At 45.4% G+C, this 21,826-nt stretch overlaps 1 protein-coding gene across 3 annotated transcripts in view; it reads left to right on the forward strand.

Annotated features, from left to right (window-relative positions):
- The first annotated feature begins 211 nt into the window (after positions 1-211).
- M1AP (meiosis 1 associated protein) overlaps positions 212-21,826 on the forward strand; it is a 38,604-nt gene continuing 16,989 nt past the window's right edge. Inside the window, exons 1-3 of one of the 3 annotated variants that reach the window (XM_075420165.1) lie at positions 212-655; positions 11,613-11,905; positions 17,107-17,289. In XM_075420165.1, coding sequence (XP_075276280.1) covers positions 11,657-11,905; positions 17,107-17,289 — 432 coding nt within the window. In that variant the 5' untranslated portion in view covers positions 212-655; positions 11,613-11,656. The remainder of the gene's footprint in view (positions 656-11,612; positions 11,906-17,106; positions 17,290-21,826) is intronic. The other 2 variants (XM_075420166.1, XM_075420167.1) reach the window with 2 other exon arrangements.

Raw genomic sequence — 21,826 nt, forward strand, 5'->3', positions numbered from 1 at the left:
GGTGGCCTCTCTGCTCCCGCGCCGCCCCAGCACCCGCTACCAGGGCGCCGCCATGCTGCTCCGGCGCATCGCGCATGCGCCAAGCGCCGACGGCGCGCCGGAGGGGCCAGACCCTGCGCGGAACGCCCGGCTGCAGTACCGCACAGCGGCCAGAGGGCGGCGCCAGCGGGTAGGGAGCGGCGCCTCCACCCGGCTCCGGGCGGCCCCTGCCGCCTCCAGGTCGCGGCACCCCCGCACGGCTCCTTCCCGCCGCCTGGCCGCCCACCAGCAGCCCCCGCCGAAGGCTCCGACACGGCGCCGCACCCCCGCCGCCGCCCTCTCGCGGCTTTTCCCGGGACCCGATGGTCCATCGCGCGGCGCCGCCTCCGGACCCAGAGGACCTCTCCCCGCCCAGTGCTCCCCGCCCCCGGGCAGTCCCCGGTGCCCGCCCCCCGGCCTCGGCGCTCGGCAGGGTCGCTCGCCCTCCCCCCCCACCCTCCGCCCGCCGCCGCCGCCCGGGATGTTCGCGGTCCGAGAGGCCTGCCCCGCTGTGGTGCCGTCTGTAACCTTCACCCACAGTGACGAGGAACACCTGTTGCAGTGAGTGACGAAGACATGGGACACGGCAGATGGTTGTAACGTCTGGTCAGAAACACGTCTGATGGGGTGTCAGTAGGTAACAGAGATTCAATGCATGTTTATTTTAGTGTAGTTTATAGTTTTACTGAATATATTATTTAACTAGCGTATTTAATTTATGAATTCCTATATAATGTTCTGAAATGGCAAAGCTCTTTACTGATTTTGGCCTGAGATCTCCAGCATGTGTTCTTAGACTAAAATGCCTTCTGAAAAATGCAGGTTTTCCTGTAAACATCCATTTCCTAATAGATGAGAGGGCAAGGGCTCAAATGAGAAAAAAAAGTGACTGCATCAGTGGACAAGGGAAGAGCTACGGATGTCATCTCTCTGGACTTCTGTAAGCTCTTTGACATGGTCCCCCATAACATCCTTCTCTCTGAATTGGAGAGATACGGATTTGATGGGTGGACTGTTCGGTGGATGAGGAATTGGTTGGATGGTCGCATGCAGAGGGTAGTGGTCAATGGCTCTATGTCCAGATGGAGACCTGTGACAAGTGGTGTCCCTCAGGGGTGCATGTTGGGACCAGTGTTTCATATCTTCATCAGTGACGTAGATAGCAGGACTGAGTGCACCCTCAGCAAACTTGCCAACAACACCAAGCTGAGTGGTGGGGTTGACATGCCTGAGGGATGGGATGGCATCCAGAGGGACCTGGACAGGCTTGAGAAGTGGGCCTGTGTGAACCTCATGAGGTTCAACAAGGCCAAGGGCAGGGTCCTGCACCCGGGTCAGGGCAACCCCCGGTATCAATACAGGCTGGGGGATGCAGGGATGGAGAGCAGCCCTGTCAAGATGGACTTGGGGGATGAGAAGCTGGCCATGACCTGGCAGTGTGCACTGCCAGCCCAGAAGGCCAAGCATGCCCTGGGCTGCATCCCCAGCATTGTGGGCAGCAGGGCGAGGGGGTGGATTCTGCCCCTCTGCCCCGCTCTGCTGAGACCACCCCGGGAGCCCTGCGCCCAGCTCTGGAGCCCTCAGCACAGGACAGACCTGGAGCTGTTGGAGTGGGGCCAGAGGAGGCCCCAGCAATGACCCGGGGGCTGGAACCCCTCTGCTGGGAGGAAAGGCTGGGAGAGCTGGGGCTGCTCAGCCTGGGGAGGAGAAGGCTGCGGGGAGACCTGAGAGCAGCTTCCAGTACTTAAAGGGGGTTTGTAAGACAGATGGGGACAGGCTTTTCAGCAGGGCCTGTTGTGATAGGACGAGGAGTAATGGTTTTAAACTAAAAGAGGGGAGATTTAGACTGGATATAACAAAGAAATTTTTTACAATGAGGGTGGTGAGGCACTGGCACAGGTTGCCCAGAGAGGTGGGAGATGCCCCATCCGTGGAAACATTCAAGGCCAGGCTGGACAGGGCTCTGAGCAAGCTGATCCAGTTGAAGAGGTCCCTGCTTACTGCAGGAGCGTTGGACTAAATGGCCTTGAAAGGTCCTCTCCAGCCCAAACTATTCTGTGATTCTGTGATGATTCTATGATTCTATGAAAAAACACAGCTACTTTGATGCAGAAGTGTCTGTCTGCCCTTCTCCCTATTCAGCCTCATGGGTTCCTGCTGTCTACCTGCATGTGCCTCTATGCGCATATGCCTGCTATGCATGCCTATGCATGCCTGTGCCTGCCTGTGACTGCATGTGCACACTCAGTGTGCCTGCAAGCACGCCTGCCCATGCCCGCCTTCGCACGCCTGTGTGCACAGGCACGGGTGTGCAGCACGGCCCTGGCCACGGGGAGGAGGGTCCAGCCCAGCACCGCTGCCTGGGCTGGATGCTGTTGGAGCCGGCCCTGAGCACTGGCAGCCGGAGCCAGCTGGTGCCGGATTGCTGCCCCACTCCTAGGCACCGCTGCGGGGACCGCTGCACAGGTAACCCTGCTGCCGGCCGTCACCTGCCGTGCAGGGCTCCCCTCACACCACAGGCCCGGCATGGCTGACCAGGGAGGCCCCTCACAGGCCCAGCCTGGGTGCTGCTGGCCAGCAGTCGGCCCGAGCCCAGGATGGCTGCCACAGGCACATCCACTGTGGGCAGGGTACCTGCGGTTGGGGAGAAGCTCCCTCCTCATCCTCCTCCCAGTGTCTGTAGACGTGGCACTGGGGTACATGGTTTAGCAGTGGAATTGGTAGCGTTAGGTTAATGGTTGGACTCGATGATCTTTTCCAACCTAAATGATTCAATGATTCTATTTCTGGAGGAGGAATGGCAGAGGCAGTGTTTCACCCACTTCATCCTGCCTACACGTTTGCTGTGAAACCTGCCACGTTAACTGCACGTCCTTCTCCAGTGGGCACCCGTCATGGGCAGAGCAGCAAGGATCTGCTGTTACCACAGCACTGTGGTCGCACAGCCCCAGCGTGCAGCAGGGCAGGTTACCTAATTCAGAGACCGCAGCTACCACAGCCGCTTTAGCTCTTCCTCGCGTTCCGGACAGGACATGCCATTACAGTGAGCAGGTTCTACTGTGTCGGTCTCGTGGGCCAGAGGACAAGTGCAGCAGGCTGCTCTGTGCTGTATCACCTTACTCTGAGCATCCAGTCACAGGCCTCAGGAGTGAGGTAGTATTGCTTTCCAAAGCTTTAAAAACAATAGTACAGGAAATATGAACATAGGAGAATGTTACAGTGAGACTGAAAATTGAGGGACTCGGAAGCCACATTCAGGATACAAGGGGTTTAGATTGTAGCCCATGATCTAAATACACAGAACTGTGTTTGTAAGCAGCAGGCATATATTAGTATTGTAGGGATTTTATTCTTGATTAACAAGAACTGTTATTAACACATCATTAACACAAAAATTGTGCTTTCTGCCACTTGTGTCCAGTAGAATTTGTTTACTCTTTTATAAAATGACTCAAGGACAACTTCCAGACTTGAAAAATCCTAAGCTACACCTTAGGAAAACTGAAAGCCTTTGAAAAAATACATATACTAAATTATGCACTTCAGTTTATCATCTGAGTTTAAAGTATTTCGTATTCCCAATTGTCATATATGAAGAATGCCATTCAGTAGTAATGGGGAAGTATCAGTTCCATGATAAATTTGTGAGATGCCATCTGAAATGTTTTGTGTAATTTGAATAAAATATGAATGGAAGTGAAATATGTACAGTAATGTTCAAATTGGAGCAGCTGCAGAAAAGAGTTACTAGGATGACTGGGGAAATACAGAGCCTGTTTCACGAGCTGCAACTAGAAAAGCCTTGCCTCTTGAAAGGCATGGCAAAGCTGAGCAGGGATATGGTTTTCGTCTACTGATATGTAAAAGGTGCAGATAATGAGGCAGGAGAGAAGTTATGGAAGGAAAGGATAATGCTGCCACAAGAACAATGGTATAAAATGGCCAGACACCACACCTTTAGGATGGAAATTACTGGAAGGTTTCTCATCACTAAAGCAGTGAGGTTTAGGAGTAGTCTGTCAAGAGAAACGGTGGGACAGGAGGCCCTAACTACTTTAAAAGTGAGTCTTGACAAGTTAATAAGGAAACTCCATGATGTGCTAACTGTGGTATTAAGGAAAGTTTCATTGACCAATCCCATATTCCTCATACAGCATTACATTAGTGTCTTACACATCCTATAATGAGGCTGGTTCTAGCATAACCTGAAATTATACCACTTGAGATAAATTCCAACTGGTCATCAGCATAATGTGCAACCTTCCGAAGAGCGTCAAGTGCTTTGGAGGTGGGAAGGAGGAAGAGTAAGGAGACGCAGCCCCCTGCTATGTTATTCTGCCCAGGAGCTGACAGAAGCCCCTGTGTTTTTTCTGTTTCTTGTACCAATTTATGGTTGGTAGAGGAAAGCAGTTTGAAGAGGGAGGTGTTTGAGCAGGGAACTGGCTGCTCTTCACAGCATTGTCCCCTGCCAAACTGTGGATTTCATTTGTAAATCTAGTCATGAGTTTTGCTGTGAAGCAATGCTAACTGCTGCTAGGTCTTCTGCATTACTGTACAGGTCTTGGGGCAGCTGCCTAGGAAGGGAGGCTGTAGCGTTTGGGGAATCAGTCTGCACTGCCAGCAGGTGTGTACTTCTCCTGAGGATCCAGGCCTCGGGATCTGTGAGGAGGTCTTCCTGCCCTCCTCTAGCAGCTTCTGCCTCCCTGCGGGGTGGATGTGAGAGGAGCAGCTGCTCCAAACCTCCTTCCCAAAAGCCTCTCTGCAGCAGTTCTGTCTGATTCAGCCTCTTGCTGTCCACAGTCCAGCAGAACTTGGTGTTTTTGGAGAAAGAGGATACTGGCTTCTTTGGTCTGACATTTGTGATTTCTGCATTGCTTTCGGTCATTCAGGTGCAAGCCCTATTCAGTCACGGCTAGGAAGATCCTGCGCAGAACCAAAGCAGAACCCAGAGCACGGTGTTAGATTTCTGGGTCTAGAAAAGACACCCGGAACGTGGGAGGCATGGATTCAATGCCATTCTCAGGGTGAAGAGTTCACATAAGATATCCCACCCCTCAGAAAAGTGCCCTGAGCATCAGGTTAAAGGGTATGTCAAGGTGTAATGGAAGGGGAATAACAATCCCCTCTTGCTCCATCTTGTTTCATTGCGTTGAAAAGGATTTGAAATGCTTTGTGTCAGGGAATAGGAGAAAGAAATAAAAGTGAACCTGTCTGTCTGTAAGGCTTTACTATAGAGGACAATTCTGGTCTGCTCTGATACGTGCATGTATGCTGTGATTTCACGTGCACCTACTAAAGCACCGTTGGTGATGATTGCCTGTCTACAGTTATGTTTTGAGGCTTATCAGTTATGCAGGGTTTTATCCATTTAATGTGTATATTGACTTCATATCATTCTAGTTTCTTAATCAAGATGCCAGACAAGATGGAGTATATGCTCTCTGAGGCTTCATTAATCATACATACAATCTCAACGAAAAGATATTACAATACCTAAAAAGTTTTAATTCTGAGACTTCCAGCACATCACTCAGAAGTCCCTCATGCTAACATAGCTTTCCTCAGAGCATTCTTGACAGGTTTTATGAGTTGGCTCCTTGTTCTATAGGGGCACTTGGGCATATGCATTATGCATCAGCTTGTCCTTGTTTTGCTTTGTCTGTCAACACACTACTTGATAAGCATTCACAATCATTTGTTGCTAATTTTTAGTGATTCAGAATTAGAAAATGCCTTTTTCTAAGCTGCTATGATGTTTTTAACAGTATGATTAAGTGACTATTCTTACTAAGATTTGGTCATTTTATGTCAATAAAAGCACAAGTCTAAAGCCCGTTATTTATTATTGGTTATAGCACTGATGTATAGAAAAACATGTCATATCTTCTGTTACATAGGATCTTGAATAATTTTATTTTCAGTTGCTTGATTTTATGCTAACTTTGTTTGTTTGTTTTTATTCTTCTCTTCATCCTGATGTTTTTTAATACATGCCTTCCTTTCTAGGCTAGGTAGACAAAAAGATATACACCAGAGACCACCCACACTGCATAGCCACTTCATAGCTCAGGCTTCTCCATGGCTTGCTGTTTTTTTCTCTAGTGAACCCACTTATTTATGCAGCTTGATCTGTTTTCCACATGAGAATATTCATGTTTCCCAGGGTCTTGAAGCTTAATCAGAAAATGGCACATTTTTAAACTGTCTAGTTTGAAACTCCAAATGAGTAATATATGAAAAAAAGTGACACAGGGTAAAACCCAAGATCCATCTCCTCCGTGAACTTGCTGTCCACAGTAAATGCTTTGGGAAGCGTGTAGGGAGAGGGTGAGTCTGTGGTGATGCTGCTGCAGACGCTCTCCCTGCCTCCAACAATTCGCAGCTCGGGGACTTCCTGAGGTTAAGGTGACATACATTCTCATCTTCTGCTGCCTCTCCTGTGCTTTTGATTGATTGCATTTGGCTATATTAAAATGCATATTATGCAAATTAGCCCAGTTTGATAAGCAACTGTGTTAAACCCTTACAAATTATTCTTCTTTGCAATGTCAGTGTTTGTGTCTTCTATAAATTTTATGAGGTAAATTTATGTATCATCCCATTTCTACCTAATTAAGTAAAAAATAGATTGCTGTATAACTGAAGTGGAAACATTTTACTGAATAATCCTCATTTATAGATTGATGAGCTCTCAATCTATTCATTGAGTGTATTCACTGCTTCTTATAGTGTTATGGTGACTAAAAGTAAGTGTGTTTAAATTGAGGCAAATTATACTCTGCTGACACTGCTGTCTTGACCACCTAGGCCTGTATGTAATTCTACTAAAATCTACTGATTAATGAGATTTACTTTGCATAATTACACAACTATTTTTAAATTTGTTATTGACTACATTATACCACTGTTTCTATGAATTGGCCATAATTGTACATTACGACAAATAGGCTATTGCTATCTGATTCGTTTTGCATGCTCTTTTTTTAAACAAGAACATTATGGTTACTGTGGAACTTGCACAGCTCCGATATGAGATAAAGGTTACCACAAATGGTTCACAGAGCTCCTGGGCACAAAGATCCCCTTTCTGAAATGTAGAACTCACAGTCCTACCAGCTGCAGGTTAATATCCTCTCTAACCACTAATGGTTATCAGTGCTTTTTTGTAAATCCAAGTTAAAATATTTATTGAACACCTTTTCTGCATCATTAAAGAAAACCTTATCCTTATACACTAATAGAAGATTTATACAATTTTGAGATTGTCTTGTATTTTTGATGTGTTTAAGGAGTAGCTTTTATTATTTAATAATTTACAGAATAAGTTTTTATTGTCCTTGTTTGCAGATGACACCAGGTTGGGCAGGAGTGTTGATCTGCTCGAGGGTGCCAAGTGCCGGGTGCTATGCATGGGTCACAACAACCCCATGCAATGCTACAGGCTTGGGGAGGAGTGGCTGGAAAGCTGCCCGGCGGAAAAGGACCTTGGGGTGCTGGTCGACAGCTGGCTGAACATGAGCCAGCAGTGTGCCCAAGTGGCCAAGAAGGCCAACGGCTTCTTGGCTAGTATCAGGAATAGTGTGGCCAGCAGGAGTAGGGAGGTGATTGTGCCCCTGTACTCGGCACTGGTGAGGCCGCACCTCGAGTACTGTGTGCAGTTTTGGGCCCGTCACTACAAGAAGGATGTTTTGGTGCTGGAGCGTGTCCAGAGGAGGGCAATGAGGCTGATCAAGGGTCTGGAGAACAAGTCCTGTGTCCTGTGAGAAGCAGCTGAGGGAACTGGGGTTGTTCAGTCTGGAGACAAGGAAGCTCAGGGGAGAGCTTATTGCTCTCTACAACTACCTGAAAGGAGGTTGTAGTGAGGCAAGTGTTGGTCTCTTCTCCCAAGGAGCAAGTGATAGGACAAGAGGAAATGGCCTCAAGTTGCGTCAGGGGAAGTTTAGATTAGATATTAGGAAAGATTTCTTTACTGAAAGATTGGTCAAGCATTGGAACAGGCTGCCCAGACAAGTGGTAGAGTCACCATCCCTGGTGTAGATATGGCACTTCAGGACATGGTTTAGCAGGCATGGTGGTGATGCGTTGATGGTTGGACTTGATGATCTCAGAGGTCTTTTCCAACCTTAATGATTCTATGATTCTATGATTCTGTAAACCTGTTGACTGTTGCTGTTTGTTAGTGCCTTTTGTTCACCATTTTACGTGCATCTCCTTGCCAATAGCTTGTAACCATTATTATTGCATCTCAAGGTTTTCTTGGTTTTACTCCCTACTTCTCTGTCAAAGCAGTTGTCCTCATAGCTGTAGGACTGTAGGCCTTAGCTACCCAGTAAGGCATTCTTAAGTTAAACTCATTATTCTCATTTTTGTGGGTTTTTTCTTCCACTTAAGAGTAAGGCTGGTTCAAAGTTTTGCTGGTTCTTACATTAGAAAGAAGATGGAGACTATCCTTAGTGTTCTTTAACCAGTGCCTTTGGTGTTGCCTCTCATTTACACTTTTCTAGGCTTGGATATGATTTAATGGTTTTGTATAACTTGAGCAAATAAAGCACATAGGATAATGTACAACTGCAGAATGTCATCAGCACTCACAACTCACTCGATATGGCAAAGTTTTCTGTCTGTCCCTGTCTTTCTAGTTCTGAAAAATTTATGTCTTCTTGCACTGAGAAAAATGTACACCACTATTAGCAACTAGCTCTGACAGTTCATAAGTTCTGTTTTATTGAGCAATAAGTTAATGCCATATCAGCTCCCAGAAGTAGCAGTTTTCACTCATACACACTGAATTATGGTGTAATCCACTAGGCTAAGCTCTCTGTTAGTTCACTTGCTGCTTAAATGAAGATGTGATTTTACCGTAGCAACTAGTTAGACTATACAGAATTCTTCAGTTATCTAGCCTCATCACAGCTAAGCGTAACTGGTGTAGGCTGTAAGAGAGGTGGGCAGTTTACACTGCGTGTCAAATATCATACAGAGAACTGCATATAAATCATATGAATATTGCTAAGCAAAGATTAATAAAGACAACATAACTATGAAGAAATTAAATTAATTCAGTTGATAAAGAGCATAACTGATGAGGGATCCATTTTACTAAAGTATTTTAAAATAAGCATAGTCCTGTATAGTGTCAAGAGTGAGAGGATTCATTCAAATTTAGGAAAACTGTCTTTTTCAGAATCAAGACTCATTTTACTTTCTGAAACCAATGCAAATCAAAGACCCAGCTCTTCTAGATTTCTGACTGCAGGATGGATTTTGTTTCCCTGTTTGAGAAAGCACTGGGGGATTGCAGAGTTCAGTAGTGGGAAGCCTCATCACAAAAAATACAGACAAATATTTTCCCAGATTCAGTGAAGTAATTTATTAAATTCTCCTGTAAATTGTAAAGCTCCAGAAGAAACATTGATTGAAGTGGTATCTGGCAGTTTTTCATTTTCCAGTGAAATCATATCAGGTTATTAGTCAAAACAAGATACCTACACATATGTACATGATCTGTCTCTCTATATATAACATTTTCACCAGTTCTGAAATGTTAGCCTCAGTTTTGAAATTCAATCTGTGGTCACTGTGTTTTGCCTTCGCTGACAAACGTCCTAGAAATACAGAGTTTTTTCCTGATGATTCTTCAATCAAATAGAAATGCATTTCTTGCTCTTTTCAAGACTTACAGAAATTCTTACTGCAAAAAAGCTGGAGGCTGTTGGACATACAGTAGCTTGTCTCCCTGGTGAACATAAAAGAGTTACTTGCCTCAGATGAACATCCAACACAAATTACAGGAATGCAGACTGGTCTGGGTTCTGACCAGAGCCCAACTGTATAAATCCAGGGTTGCTCCAAACTTTAATAAGCCTGCTGAGGATTTACACAGCTGTAGGAAGAAATAATTTATTCTAGCTCATATTGAAAAGGTACATGCAATTGTGCAAACACTCTTCGGGGCACAAGTAGACTTCTGTGGTTACATACTACTGTTACTACCAAGACCAAGACACATTTTAAAAGCGTTTTCTATATCTTTAGAAACAGTGCTGAGTGCTTTGTGCAGATATGTTTAGATTTAGTGAAGAGAAGATTTTAGGCAGGATCTTTGTTCATAATGAAGAAAGAAAAAGATTTTTTTAACAGGAGAATGCTGGCTCTTGTGCTTAAGATATATGCATTGAAGGGAAATGGCAGGGGAGGGAACAAATGTCATATTCCAGGTCTGAGGATGAGTGCATGTGAATACTTTGCCTGTAAACCTTTGACCCACACTACGAGGTGTTCACTCTGGGCCCAGGGCTGAGTTGCTTCTTCTGGTCTGTACACCTGAGGCACAGGAAAGGCACAGGACCCGACAGCATGCTCCTATGTTTGCTTCTGGCCTCTCTGCTTACTATTTCAAATAGTAATGATCAAATTTTCTCAAAGATTGTGGGAAAGTCTCTGAAAGCAGCACCAGCTGAGCCTTGTGCATGCCGAGATATGTAGTGGTGCTGTTGGATGGAAGGGTGGGTGTTTGAAAGGAAATGCACAAAAAGCTGTGGGGGAGAAGCGTGTCCTGACCACCCACTCTGTTCATGTGCCTAAAGGATCCGTGGTCTCTCAGGGCACTGCAACAAGAACTGCCTCTCTCCTCCCACACACAGGACCCAGGAACTAAGGAGCCCTAATCTTTCCTTTCCTTCCTTGTGCAAGCTGTTGCCTGCAACACTGACAGCACCACCGAGCTGTTCTAACAAATCTCTGTGTCATTTGGCACAGCTCTGTGACACATGGAGCATGACCACCTCCGTGTATAGGATTCCTAGCATCTCCAGCCAACTCTGGGAATCAAAGCTGGTGTTTGGCTGAAAATAGTTTCTACTGGAGTTTCTGACATTACAGACTTTTTAAGGCTTGCAGCACTCCCATGATCTTGAACGGTATGAGATACTGCTGGGAAACCTTAGTGCTGCATTCATTGGGGCTTTTGTCAATGTAGAGAGCTAACCCCAGGTGTTACATACTTTGAAGGACAAAGGTCGGTTCGCCACTGTCCACAAAGTAAAATTTATTTATATGCAGTGTTTTCTTGCTGCATCATGCTAGCCTGTTTTGGATACGACAGCTACTTGTCTCATACTGGGTATCAAGGACTGGGGACTGTATTCTGCTCAGACTGTTTGGGTATAATCGCTTGGCCACTGCAGAGATAGGAATAGGAGTTCAAAGGCTTGTTATCCACCACCTTCTGGAGATCACCTCTCTGCTGGAAATTGATGCCACGCACCTGAGCCATACTGAGGGATCGTGCAACATATCACACACCTCATCCATGGGCTAGGCATGACTATGCTGTTAACATTTTTAACTGCTCCAGTTGCATCTGTAAGACTGTATCTGCTATGCATTTTCTTTAGTTGAACCATTTTGTTTTCTGACTGTACACATTTTTGCTTGTCTTTGTGTGGGTTTATCTTAGAGTATGGACAACGATTGCTTTGGAGAAAGCTGTAGAACTCTAATTCATTACTGTCTGCTACATCTCAGATTGCTTTCAAGTGAATGAAACAGAGAGTCTCACTCATTGCTATTATTTGTTCATTTTTTCTGTTCAGATGCAGATGGAGAGCTGGGCATCTAATACCCATGTTCAGAAGCCATGAATTCCAGAAAATTGGTCTCAGAAACACGGAGAGCTTTTCCCGCTACTAAAGTACACTGCCTACAGCCATCGCGGATTCTCATTGTGGATGTCACAGCACCTTCCTGGACCAACACTTGTTCTGTACTCTCTGAAGCTCTGGAAAACACACTCTGTTTGGCGTGCAGTTTGACAGGCCCCTGCCGTGTTCCCTTGCTGAGCCTCTACGTGGTGCAGAACCAGCAGGAGTGTCTGCTTCCGTTTACAGTAAGTGTGAAATTGTATCTCTTGGGATCTAACAAACATGAATCCAATATGTGGTCGCAGTTCAGTAAGGAAGATTATGATTTACTACAAATTCATATCTAAAAGTTAATCATTTTTAAAGAGCATAGTTTCATAGACTTCATGGAAGAGGTGAATTTTATAAAAGCATGATGTTTAAAAGTAGGGAGTGTCATATTTTTGATCAGTGAAGTTGCTCATGTGCATAAATGAGGTTTTGTGCTGTTCCCTTCTAAAACTCTCCTTGTTTATCTCTCCTTGTCATATGCTGCTTTCTGCACTGTCTGTAGTGCTTCTCTGTCAAAATTATCAAACCCAATTCTACAGCTGTAGTAACTTGGATGGTGAAATGATCTGTATACCTGTTGATTACACAAATATTAGCACTCTGGGAGGGGTTCCAGGCATTTAAGCGGAAAGGATCAGAATTCAAAATATTACAAGATGGAGAATGAAGTACTTCTGTTGATAATTTCTCCCAGTGGTTAATCATTGTCATTGTGAAACTTGCACCTGGTTTCTAATTTGCATTTATTGGCTTTAGCTTCCAGGGATTTGTTAATGTATTTCCTCTTTTAGCTAGACTGAAGAACCTACTGGTATATTATACTTTCTTCCTCTAGATATAATCAGGTCCCTTCTCAATCTTCTAGCTGGTAATTGAAAGAGAACAGAGTACAAGTCTAAAATGCAAGGCATGTTTACAGGCCCTTAATAACTTCCAAGCTCTTCTTTGTATTCACTCTTTTGGGTTTTTTTCGATTCTACATTCCAATACTGAACTCAGCAATGCTCTACAGAGAGCTAAAAAATACCTCCTCCTCCTGTTTGCATGACTGGTAATCACATCTACTCTTTTGCCATAATATTGTGTTTCTCTGGGACTTGTCCAAGACAGCAAAGTACATACTGAAAGACTAGTATAGACTACTATAGCTAGTAGCACACACTCGGTTGATAGGCATAATTCTAGTGTGAGCCCCCACTCCCCTTCTCCCCAGCTTTGCTTGGATGTTCTGCCTAGTGAGGCATCTCTTTGTTTTAGACATCTGCTGTTGTACTGGAGGCTATTTTTCAGAACTGTTCTTTCTCTGTTAGGAATAGTAAAGCATAGCAAGATGACTATCTTCTTCAGTGGACCTAATTTCACTAATAATGATATCTGGTCCTCTGCAGCTCCTGGAATCAGGAGCAGTTTTACATCTCTGTCTGATAAACATCTGTTCCGTTTCAGCCTTCTTCAGAAATACCAGGTCTCTGTTGCTTTTTCTGTACTCCTGAATTTGCCCCTTTGTTCTCAACAGGGCATGCTGTTTATCACATTGACTTTGTGATCTAGCTAGACAATAAGGTGGTACTTCTCAGTGAGGAACAAAGACAGAGCTTATTAGACAAATCATACCAACTCAGGAAAGCGCCAGAGCTGAAAACAGAGATTGGGACAGTACATTGGGAAGTGTCATATACAGTTACCCTTTTCTTAGTCTTTGCTAGGCATTTGTTTACAGCCTCTGCTCCTACTGGTCTACCCTATTGGCCTAACTCCAAAGAGCTAAGTCTGAAAAGCTTCCCTAGAAAGAGCAAGGGGATGCCAAAGAAAAGAAAACCAGGAACAAAGTAAATAATCTGTCTTTGGTGATTTGGTGGAGGACAACAGATGGTGACAAGAGGGGAAGTGAGCATTAAAGCGTGAAACAATTTTAATGTGGGACTGAGTAAGGACTCTGAGCAGAGCACCTCCAGCTGATGAGCCCTGTTCCTTCTGGTTTTCCCTGAAAATAGGCAGCCATCCCCCACAACTCCCAGAGCCTCCCTGACAAAAAGGGCTTAAAAAGAAACAAGGGAGAAAGACATTAACTAGAGGGACTAGAAAATTACGAAAGTTAAATGGGCGAGGGTACAACATGTGGAAGGAGCCAGATGGGGCAGTGCACACAGTGCCTACCCCAGCTCGTGGCCAGCTTTGTTCTCTCATTTTTGTAGCACTTCTGTGGAAGTAATGTACTGTTGCAGGTTAAAATGTTTTGCTGGACACACAGGGTGAAGTTCCGAATTATTGCAGTTGTGTAATGAAGGGGCAGGGTCACATGTGAAGAAACATGTCAAGGCCTATCGCACTGGGCAGGGTGTCAGCACCTAGAAGAGGGGTGCAGTCAGAAATAGTTAAACACCACAATTTGTGCTGAGAAGCTTTTGTCCCGAGCACATTCCAGAATTGAAACTTCAGCTTGCGTAGGCTTGCCTAAGTTAACATTTAAAATAGCTGTGCATACACAAAAGAAAATGCAACTCTGCTGGCGCCAATTCCAAAGTACAGGTACTTAACGGGACTTCAGGCTGCCCTGCAGCCTGTGCTAAGCCTGTTCTGCCCCATTTAGCAGCAGTACTTGACCTGAGACAGCTGGTTTATATTTGTGTGAGCTGCAGCTGCCTCCTGAGATTGCAGGGCAGGCATCCGAACTGCAGGGAATGGTAGAATCATAAGTTGGAAAAGACCACTAAGATCATCGAGTCCAACCATGCACCCAACAACACCATGCCTACTAAACCATATCCTGAAGTGCCATATCTACACGTTTTTTGGACACCTCCAGGGATGGTGACTCTACCACCTCCCTGGACAGCCTATTCTACTGTCTGACCACTCTTTCAGTAAAGAAATTTTTCCTAATATCCAATCTAAACCTCCCCTGACACAACTTGAGGCCATTTCCTCTTGTCCTATTGCTAGTTACCTGGGAGAAGAGACCAACAACTGCCTCACTACAACCTCCTTTCAGGTAGTTGTAGTGAGCAATAAGGTCTCACCCTCAGCCTCCTCTTCTCTAGACTAAACAACCCCAGTTCCGTCAGCCACTCCTCTTAAGACTTGTTCTCTAGACCCCTCACCAGCCTCATTGCCCTTCTCTGGACACGCTCCAGCACCAAAACATCCTTCTTGTAGTGAGGGACCCAAAACCGAACACAGCACTTGAGGTGCCGAGTACAGGGGCACAATCACCTCCCTACTCCTGCTGGCCACACTATTCCTGATACAAGCCAGGATGCCATTGGCCTTCTTGGTCACCTGGGCACACTGCTGGCTCATGTTCAGCCAGCTGTCGACCAGCACCCCAAGGTCCTTTTCCGCCGGGCAGCTTTCCAGCCACTCCTCCCCAAGCCTGTAGCGTTGCATGGGGTTGTTGTGACCCAAGGGCAGGACCCGGCACTTGGCCTTGTTGAACCTTATACAGTTGGCCTCAGCCCATCGATCCAGCCTGTCCAGATCCCTCTGCAGAGCCTTCCTACCCTGAAGCAGATCAACAATCCCGCCCAGCTTGTGTCATCTGCAAACTTACTGAGGGAGCACTCAATCCCCTCATCCAGATCATTGATAAAGATGTTAAACAAGACCGCACCCAAAATTGAGCCCTGGGGAACAGCACTCGTGACCGGCCGCCAGCTGGATTTTGCTGTAGCACTTTGAAGAAGCTTCTGGCTGCATCTGCGTGGTGCATTTATTGAAGATTTCTAACCTCACAGCAGAAGTGACTTGATAGCCCAGACACTTCTTGCACTGTAGAGTGCAAAGCGTGGCATCTTTCCCTAAGACTGCTCTCTTCACCATTCAGAGGTGAGGTTTGAACTGTCCCAGCTTTCTTCACCACCTTATTTGCAGAACCATCAGAGCTGTTTGTGAACACATGCCTGAGCCCCCTGATTCATAACTAGTCACGCTGAAAGACCCTGCTGTAAACCGTGGCTGCTCAGAAGTGATTCAGTGAGACAGAGCTCCAAGCATCTGAAGCAAACCAGTCATATGTTCATCTGTTGCCTCTTCTGTGAGGAAGGTGACCTTTGGCAGCAGTGTCTTGTGTTGCTTCAAACAGATTTAGTAGAGTTCACTAATAATCTCTCCTATGGCCAGAATTTGCCAGTTTACCTGCTGGGTATGCCTCATCTCCTTTGAATTCTTGTTGAATAGATATCAGGTAGCCTCAACTAATATGGTGTAGAGAAAGAGTATGAGAGGGGTCTACCATGATCCTGGACAGCCTGGTTCGTATTCAGACTGCCTTCTGTGGATTTAGCTGACCACTATAAAGTGATATGAAGTTCAGGGAATTGCTGAGCAACATATGTGAAAGAAGGGTTCAACAGCCCTGGACTGCAGGTAATCTAAATCAACATAGCAGGCAGTGACAATATGTCCCAATATCCTCCAACCCATGAAACTGACACAAAGCGTTGTATTGGAGCACAATGGGTTAATCATCTGTGCATTTATAATGTTTATCTTGCCCTAATGAGTCAGACCAGCTGTCCTCGGGGCAGCCATCGGACAATAGTAGCTGTTGTCTGAAGTAATAAAACACTTCTACAAATGACAGTCATAGAATATTTTTTTCTTTCTAACACTTGCTCTGGTAGCCCGTCTTTGAAGCAGGAGGGTCCACAGACCCTTCCATCACTGTTTGCTTTTTTGATAATTGTTACTGTGGTGAATGTCCTAAAAGAGCAGTGTTAAGAGCCTAAGAAATGCCCTCCTGAGTCAGACCAGCAGTCCACCAGGCCTTGTCTCAAAAGGAAAGGCTATTTTGGGGGAGTACCCCAGCCCAGTCACTTTCTGCAGTTCATTCTCCTCCCACTCCCTTAGTTCCACAGCTGTTCAATTAAGAATGATAGAGGATACATTTGAGGCTATTCCTCTTGGTATTTGCTTGTGGACCTGTTACCCACGAGTTTGTGGAACCCCTTTTTGAACCTGTTGCCATAGCATGACTCCAAACCCTCCCAAATGCAGGTTCCAGAGGTCCACAGCCCAATGAGTAAAGGAGTACGGATATGGCAGGGGTGACTATGGCCTAAGGATACCACACTGCTTCAGTGCTCCTATTTATGTCTCAGATTCTGCCTCTGTGTTATGCCTGGGCCGGAGAAGAGGGGCATGCCGAGCTACTACATTTTAGCTAGCAGCTGGCAACAGGTAGACAGCTGAAAACTTGAGGAGTGATCATGTGTGTTGTTACTAGCATAACCGTCAAGTTTTGATTCGTATCACTGTTCACTGCTTTATGACTTGGCTCCTGCCCTCAGTCTTATCTCAGTGCTGTGAATTCAAAAGCCTCCTTCTACAGTATGGAAAAAATATTTCATATTATCAGTTTGACATTTCCAGTCATTCATTGAATACTGTTTTACAGCAAGTGAGAGAAAGCTTTGCACGAATTCAAGCCTGCATTTCAGAGCTCCGTTCACTACCACGAGAAGGCTGTTTCCCACAGGGGGGAAATGGAGTGGTACAAGCTGTGCAGGATGGATTGCAACAGTTCAAACAATACAGCAGACACACCGTAGCAGGAGGCTCAACAAACAGTTCTGTTGAGGTAAGAAAATTTAGGAAGGTGGTGGGAGCCATCCACCAGACTTGCCGCACGTTAGCACATTAAGATGATAGTCTGTGTGGTATCTAAGGTCTATGGGGGGGAGAGAGAGTAATTAAGAAAAGCCCTCCAAAATACCCCATGTGGCAATCTCTGAATGCTCATGGAAACAATGCAGATTCAGGTTTGAGTTGCATATGGATGCTAGCTTACTTTACAGTATAGAAAAATGAATTTAATTTCCAGGCATTTGAGATTGGGTGTTTATTCAGGTTTATTTTGATTACTTGTACAGAAGAACTTTGTCAAAGGCAAAGACGTTCATAGTACTTATGGACATGATTTTCCTTTCAGCCTACAGTTAAATTCTGTGGTTACAGTGTCTGGAACTTTCGCTGATACAAAGGTCCTCACTGTGCCTGAAAGCATGTTCACAATTCATTGAAAGTGAACTCATACAGACAAAAGAAACGAATTTCATCCTGAGAGTAGTTAGTATAGTTGCAAATGACAGGAAAAGCTTACAGAATGATCATTATCTTGGCACAGTCCTCTCCAAATCAGTTTTCAGAGGAAAAAGAAAATATGGTCAGTATTTGGAATAAAAAGAGGGTTTGTTTATAATTACCATTTTTCTTTTCTCAGTGGCATCTCAGGAGTTCCACAGGGCTCCTACTCTGCAAATTGTAATAGGGGTCCCTTACAAAATGTCATTGGCAATGGCTGCGTGAAGTAACTGAAAAGTCTAAAAAGACCGTTGTAAGCTCTGTACAGCAGACAGCCCCTGAAACTCAGGAAGCATCATGTCTGTTCTTGGCATGCAACCCTACACTGGGTGAATGGAACAAGGGTAATCTCTGGCACCTGTATGGCAGACACAGCAAGAATGGGGCAATCACAGAATCACAGAATCACAGAATAGTAGGGGTTGGAAGGGACCTCTGTGGGTCATCTAGTCCAACCCCCCCGCCGAAGCAGGGTCACCTACAGCAGGCTGCACAGGACCTTGTCCAGGCGGGTCTTGAATATCTCCAGAGAAGGAGACTCCACAACCTCCCTGGGCAGCCTGTTCCAGTGCTCCGTCACCCTCAGAGAGAAGAAGTTCCTCCTCATGTTCAGACGGAACTTCCTGTGCCTCAGTTTGTGCCCATTACCCCTTGTCCTGTCACTGGGCACCACTGAAAAGAGCTTGGCCCCATCCTCCTGACACCCACCCTTCAGATATTTGTAGGCATTTATAAGGTCCCCTCGCAGCCTTCTCTTCTTCAGGCTGAACAAGCCCAGTTCCCTCAACCTCTCCTCGTAGTGGAGATGCTCCAGTCCCCTCACCATCCTTGTAGCCCTCCGCTGGACTCTCTCCAGTAGCTCTTCATCCTTCTTGAACTGGGGAGCCCAGAACTGGACACAGTACTCCAGATGAGGCCTCACCAGGGTAGTGTAGAGGGGAAGGAGAACCTCCCTTGTCCTGCTGGCCACACTCTTCTTGATGCACCCCAGGATCCCATTGGCCTTCTTGGCAGCCAGGGCACACTGCTGGCTCATAGTTAACCTGTCGTCCACCAGGACACCCAGGTCCCTCTCCGCAGAGCTGCTCTCCAGCAGGTCCACCCCAAGCCTGTACTGGTGCATGAGGTTGTTCCTCCCCAGGTGCAGGACCCTGCACTTGCCCTTGTTGAACCTCATCCGGTTCCTCTCTGCCCAGCTCTCCAGCCTATCCAGGTCACGCTGAATGGCAGCACAGCCTTCCGCCATTGCAGCACAGCCTTCCGCCATTGCAGCACAGCCTTCCGCCATTGCTTTGCCCATGCCCCAGAGAACTGGGAGAGAACTGTGCCTGCTGTAATCCTGATGCACTAGCACTTGATCCACACTCCTTGCCCTTTACAAGGCCTTGAATAAGGTGCAGCTGCTAATGCATTAAGAGCACTCTCTCTCACTTCCCACTTCATGAATCATGCTTTATAAATGTATATCTCTCACGTTCCAGCTACACTCACATAGCTTAGGAAATTTAATAAAATACAGCCTAAAAGCAAAGTCTACAGCTAAATAAGCATTCCTGCATCACAAAAGGTGTTTGTGTTAATCCCAGCTCTAGGCTGTATGTCACTCTGTATCCAGTGCCACAGCAGTTCCCAAACTTCCTTGGAAGGAGGAAGGCCCTGGGAAGGGAAAGTGTTTTGAAACACCACATGCAGACATTTTCTTTCCACTCAGGCTTTGTGAAGTTTTGGGAGTAGCTACTGATTGTTTGCCTGGGGAAAGCAGAACAGGGACTTGAGCTAAATAAGTCTTGTTGGACAGGTAACTGACATGAGTTGGTATGGTAGGACAGCGTGATGTTTGTCTTGGATTTCAGTACACATATATGGTGTCTTGTTTCCCAGAATTCTCAGTGGGAATGAACATGCTCACAGTAGGTCTGTCCAGTGCTTCCTGACCCAATTGCATAGGTGTGTTGTCACTGTTTAGCCTGAGCAGTGGCTCCGATGTCACCCTATGCACAGTGAACATGCCAGAAAATTTTAGGTATTCAGCAATCTAGATGTCTGAGAGATCTGATGTCCAGAAATCCTGCATGAATATATTGAGTCCTCAAATCCCTCTGGGCAGATTCCTGTAGAAAAAGGGACATATCTAGGGAAAAATATATGTACAGCAGTCCTGGGGCAGGATCTAATAGATTTTGGTGCACGCTAGTGGCTGTATTCTCAGCTGGGTGTGTATACTTTCATAAATGGGAGGGAAGTGCTAACAACACATGAGAACATATATGCAAATGTAGAAAGCAGAGCACAGTTCACAGGAAGAAGTATTTTTTAAAGTAGCATCAACTGATGTGAAAGGACAGGCAGTTATCAAGAGGGGAAGGACTCAGAAGTGGTGTTTTCTTCTGGACGCAAGGAAACATCAGCTCCAAACTATCTTTAATTTCAGACTCCACAGTAGGGTTCACCTGGTTTTGGAGCTTTGTCAGTCTTAAAAAGGAATCCAGACTCCCATGAGTGAAATTTCCCCAGTCCTACTTTATTTAGATCCTTAAGCCCTTCCAGAGTCATGCTATGATTAGGCAGACTGTCTCAGCTGTAATTAAGATTCACTTCTAGTGCCTATGCAGGGAGCCTTTTTCCTCGTTTACTGCTTCTCTGTGTTTTTCTAGGTATTTTTCCTGACCATTTCAAATGTGATTTGTGCTTTAATTTAAAAGCTGGGTGTTGGAACAAATGAACTACACTTTTGAATCAAGACCTTCTTTGACACACAAGAAAATCCAGGATGTCTTCTAGTATAGTTGGAGGAATGAGAGCTACATTCAAAATTAAGTTATCCATGAATATAGAGAGTTTATACTCCACTAAGTGATCCTTGTTCCTCTAGATTATGCAAATACATTATACTTTTCATTGCAAGGGGATGTAAGACACCTACTGCAGTGATAGGCTGTGGTATTATATACTTACTTGAAAGTGTTGACCACTGTTTTTACAATCTACTTTCATTTTCTCATAGCAACAATGTACATAGGTGCAGCACTAATCCCTCCTCTTCTGACAGTTTACCAACCTCTATTTGCTCTTGTATACTTGGATCAGACTGGAAAATTGGGTGTCCTCCACTCTTCTGGAATTAGTCTGACCTTATACCACCACTTTGTTGATAATTTGATAGGTAACCAAATATTTTTCTTCCTGGTATCAGAAAATTGCAAGTTCACGTGGCTATCATAAACATACACTATCCCTGGCCCTGCAAAGGTCCTGGATATGTATACTCAGTCCCATCTAAAGAAGACCCTAGAGGACAGTCTTTATAAAAATGCACAGGGCAATCTAAGAAGATGTGGAGCTGGCTGTCATGCCTAGCTGGAACAGCAATCTGACCAAGATTTGTATGATTAATTGCAGTATACCCCAACCAAAGAATTATGTGGTATATTTTTGTGTTAAAAAAACCCCAACAAACAAACAAAAAAACCACCAGCAAAACCACAACACTCAAACAACAAGCAAACAAAAATCCACTCTCAAACATGCGTGGATTCTAACTTGAAAGATTTCTTGGGGAGGGCAAGAACTCTGTAACCCAGGACGCATGGCCATTCTTCAGAAACATCATGCAGCAAACTGTGCTTAAATTGCTGCATAGAGAATCTCTGCCAGAAAATATCTCACACGGTGTTAGAGAACACTTGCAGAGGGTCAGTTGAACAGGTAGGAGTAGCTCCCTGCCGTCCATGTAAACTACAAGCCTTTCACCAACAACTGAACATACAATCCCCTTCCCTTCATCACATTCAAAATAACATCCACACGGGAGACTTTGAATTTTCCCGGTTTCCATACAACAGCAAATACCACAGACATCAGTCACACTTGCCAGCTCTAGGCGTCCCTCAGAGTTGCTCCATGCTAATTACATTTCCTTCCCTGTTTCCGCTGCCTTACTTCCCTTTGAGCTGCTTGTGACAGGCATCAAATGTTTCTTCCAAGAATGCATGCCTTACAAAGCAAAGGGAAAGAAAAATTAAATGAAGAATAGC

This window comes from Opisthocomus hoazin, chromosome 5 (assembly GCF_030867145.1).
Source record: "Opisthocomus hoazin isolate bOpiHoa1 chromosome 5, bOpiHoa1.hap1, whole genome shotgun sequence".
Classification (NCBI taxonomy): Eukaryota; Metazoa; Chordata; class Aves; order Opisthocomiformes; family Opisthocomidae; genus Opisthocomus; species Opisthocomus hoazin.